The sequence below is a fragment of the Coturnix japonica genome, unplaced genomic scaffold (genome assembly GCF_001577835.2).
Source record: "Coturnix japonica isolate 7356 unplaced genomic scaffold, Coturnix japonica 2.1 chrUnrandom786, whole genome shotgun sequence".
NCBI classification, from domain to species: Eukaryota; Metazoa; Chordata; class Aves; order Galliformes; family Phasianidae; genus Coturnix; species Coturnix japonica.
The window spans coordinates 13235-16741 of record NW_015440145.1 but is presented as its reverse complement, the minus strand read 5'-3'; the positions used below and the strand labels follow the sequence as shown (position 1 = coordinate 16741).

At 57.3% G+C, this 3507-nt stretch overlaps 1 protein-coding gene and 1 long non-coding RNA gene across 3 annotated transcripts in view; one reads left to right on the top strand and one right to left on the bottom strand.

The window, feature by feature from the left end:
• The first annotated feature begins 1457 nt into the window (after nucleotides 1-1457).
• LOC107307693 overlaps nucleotides 1458-3507 on the top strand; it is a 14773-nt gene continuing 12723 nt past the window's right edge. The window contains exons 1-2 of the long non-coding RNA XR_001552483.2: nucleotides 1458-2429; nucleotides 2551-2660. This is a non-coding gene — a long non-coding RNA (uncharacterized LOC107307693). The remainder of the gene's footprint in view (nucleotides 2430-2550; nucleotides 2661-3507) is intronic.
• The window catches only part of EIF1AD (eukaryotic translation initiation factor 1A domain containing), a 13117-nt gene continuing 12271 nt past the window's right edge, over nucleotides 2662-3507 (bottom strand). The window contains exons 3-6 of one of the 2 annotated variants that reach the window (XM_032441920.1): nucleotides 3237-3345; nucleotides 3071-3115; nucleotides 2780-2921; nucleotides 2662-2737 (exon numbers count right to left, since the gene is read on the bottom strand). In XM_032441920.1, coding sequence (XP_032297811.1) covers nucleotides 2693-2737; nucleotides 2780-2921; nucleotides 3071-3115; nucleotides 3237-3345 — 341 coding nt within the window. In that variant the 3' untranslated portion in view covers nucleotides 2662-2692. Of the gene's footprint in view, nucleotides 2922-3070; nucleotides 3116-3236; nucleotides 3346-3507 lie in introns of both variants that reach the window. The other variant, XM_015851209.2, reaches the window with a different exon arrangement.

The window sequence follows — 3507 nt, the reverse complement described above, 5'->3', positions numbered from 1 at the left end:
TCCGGTATGTTGCATTGTGGGATTACGAGCGGATAGGCCCGCCTTTTGATCATGCGCCAGTTGCGGTCCGCTTCCCGGGCCGGAATGGGCATGGTGCGAGATTAATGCAGGATATCAGTGGGTTAGAGGCCGCAATTTTGTCATGCGCCAAGTTAGGTTTCGCTTTCCGGTTGGCTGTATGATGGGACATATACGAGCATAACGGGGTCCGGAGGTAGCCATTATTTGATCATGCGCCAGATACGTAGCATCGCTTTCGGCAGGTGATTGGGGACTATCCCGCCTTCTTTGGTGACGGCGCAGTTTGTTCGTTAGCAATGGGTCTATTCCGGCGGACGAGATTTGTGGGATCATGAGACCGCCCGCCTTCTTCATTTTCCGGTTCGGATCGTGAGGGGACGTGCCAGTTTCTGTTTCGGCGGCCCGCTTTCCGGCGTGTTTCCGCCGTGTGGGCTGCGGGGGCGTTCGGGGGACCGGTCGTGAGGCCGAGAACCGGCGCTTTATCTTAGGAGAGTCACGGGCGAGCCCGTGGGGGAGTGCACAGGGCACGGACGCACATGAGACACAGTGGGCTTGGGACGCCGGCGCATTTGGGGCCTACGGGTATCTTTGAGCCAATCCGGGTTTGGGCCAAATCGCGGTATTTTTGGGCCTAATCCGGGTATTTTGGGGCCAATCGGGTATTTGCGGGCCTTGCGTTATTTTTGGGGCCAAATCCCGGGTATTTTGCGGGCCTTAATGGGTATTTTGGAGCCAACTCCGGGATATTTTGGGCCCCCATTATCGGGTTTTTGGGGCATCCGGGTAATTTGGGGCTATCCGGGTATTTTGGGGCCTATGGGTTATTTTTGGCGGGACTAATTCGCGTGGTATTTTGGAGCCAACAGTCGGGTATTTTGGGGCTCATCGGGGTATTTATGGGGATAATCGGGTATTTGGGGCCAAATCGGGTTTTTGCGGCAATTCGGGTATTTCTTGGGGGGGGGCGGTGTTTCATCGCTGGAGTTTTGGGGGGTTTATGGGGGGCGAAGGACTTTGTCACGCGGCGCGATGAGGGACCGGACGGAAACGTGACGGACGTGCCAGGGGACCAGTGAAGGAGTCATCCCTGTGCTGATACCACCGACTGCTGCCGCCAGCTCATTGTGCGTCACAGTGATCGGGACGTTCAGAGGGCGTCAAGTTGAATGGCGCACCTGGGTGATGTTGGGGTATTGACATCGGAGGGGTGATGATGGAACGGGATGTGGGGAGACACGGCGGGTCTAGGCGGGGGGTGATGGGGGGTGTGGGGGTGTCCAGTGCGGCGGAACGAGGGGTGGGCGTGGTGGGGGGCATGGGGGTGTGGGGTTATCAGTGGGGGGCTTGGGATGCGGGGGGCTGCTAGGGGCATGCGGGGTGGGTGATGGTGGGCGGGGTTGATGGGGCGGTATCACGTTGGGGGGACACGAGGTGGGTGGGGGGGTGTCAGTGGGGTTTAACAGCAAGGAGTGATGGTGGAGTTGATGGTGCTGGGGAGACGTTGTTGGGGTGACACTGGGGTTGTATGGTGATATTAAGCTGTGACAATGGGGGCTGATGACATTGGGGTGACACTGGGGTTGTATGGTGACATTAAGCTGTGACAATAGGGACTGATGACATTGGGGTGACACTGGGGGTGTAAATGGGGTTGTATGGTGACATTAAGCTGTGACAATGGGGGCTGATGATGTTGGGGTGACACTGGGGGTGTCAATGGGGTTGTATGGTGATATTAAGCAGTGACAATGGGGGCTGATGATGTTGGGGTGACACTGGGGTTGTATGGTGATATTAAGCTGCGACAATGGGGGCTGGTGATGTTGGGGTGACAATGGGGGTGACAATGGGGTTGTATGGTGATATTAAGCAGTGACAATGGGGGCTGGTGATGTTGGGGTGACACTGGGGTTGTATGGTGATATTAAGCTGCGACAGTGGGGGCTGATGACTTTGGGGTGACACTGGGGGTGTCAATGGGGTTGTGGCGACATTAAGCTGTGACAATGGGGGCTGGTGATGTTGGGGTGACAATGGGGTTGTATGGTGACATTAAGCTGCGACAATGGGGGCTGATGACTTTGGGGTGACACTGGGGGTGACACTGGGGTTGTATGGTGACATTAAGCTGTGACAATGGGGGCTGATGACATTGGGGTGACACTGGGGGTGTAAATGGGGTTGTATGGTGACATTAAGCTGTGACAATGGGGGCTGATGACATTGGGGTGACACTGGGGTGATGCTGGGTATCTCTGGGGGGTGACATCAGGGAGTGACAATAGATAGTGATATTGTTGTTTGCTGGTGTTGTTGGGGTGATGCTGTGCCAGTGGCTGCCGTCCCGCTGTGTCTCCATCCCTATTTCAGGTGTTGCTGTGGATGCACCCCCCGACTCTGCCATCTCGGTAAGTCTCCACCTGCTGCTGCTCCCCGAGCAAAGAGCTTTGCCATAGAGCCCCATAAGAGCCCACAGAACCCCTACAGAGCCCCACAGCCACCCAACAGAGCCCCATAACCACACCACAGAACCCCATAGAGCCGCACAAGACCCCATAGAGCCTCATGGTGCCCCATACGATGACTTCAGCCCTATAACTCGGGCTCTGCAAACCCCTTTTGGGGCACAACAGCTCCAGGTAAAGTCCAACCCTTTATTGAAGACGAATCCCTACGTCGCAGCGCTGCTCTCTGTGCCTTTGTCAGCCCCGGCTTCGTCATCCCCTGTGTCCCCTCCATCTTCTCCCGTGTCGTCTTCATCATCCCCCGTGTCCCCTCCATCTTCTGTGTCCTCTTCATCATCTCCCGTGTCCTCTTCATCCTCTCCTGTGTCCCCTCCATCCTCCTCCTCGCTGACGGGCGCCCGGTTGGTGTTAACGAACAGCTCCGTGTCCCCGTTCCTGTTCCATGGGGTGGACACGGACCGTCAGCTCATCTCAGTCCCATCCCAGCCCCATTGAGGGGGGGGCACAGTGCATCCTCCCCAGTCAGATGAACGGCCCCATTGCCCTCATTAACCCTCATTAACACCCCCCCGTTAATTACTCACCCCTCCTGCTGGGCTGGCTCTGAGGAAGCTGTGAAGGCTGCAGGCCTGGGGGGGGGGAGATAAGGACTGAGTGAGGCCGGGGGAAGGATGTGGGGTGGCGTCATCCATCCCACAAAGGGGGGAGACCCCAAAAAGGGGGAATGGGACCCAAAATGGGGGTCGGTACCAGAGCCCCTGGTGCTGCAGGAAGCGAACGTGGGGCCGCAGCAGCAGCAGCGACATCTCAGCCTTCACCTTCACCCCCTCCTCAATGGGGTCCACCAAGAGATAGTCACCTGGGGGGACACGGGGGGGGAGGTGAAAGGGGGAACCATGGGAGGGGGCTGGGGGCATCAATGGGGACTCAATGGTATCAATGGGGCTGTGAATGGGGCCATGAATGGGGACTCAATGGTATCAATGGGGCATCAATGGGGCCATGAATGGGGACTCAATGG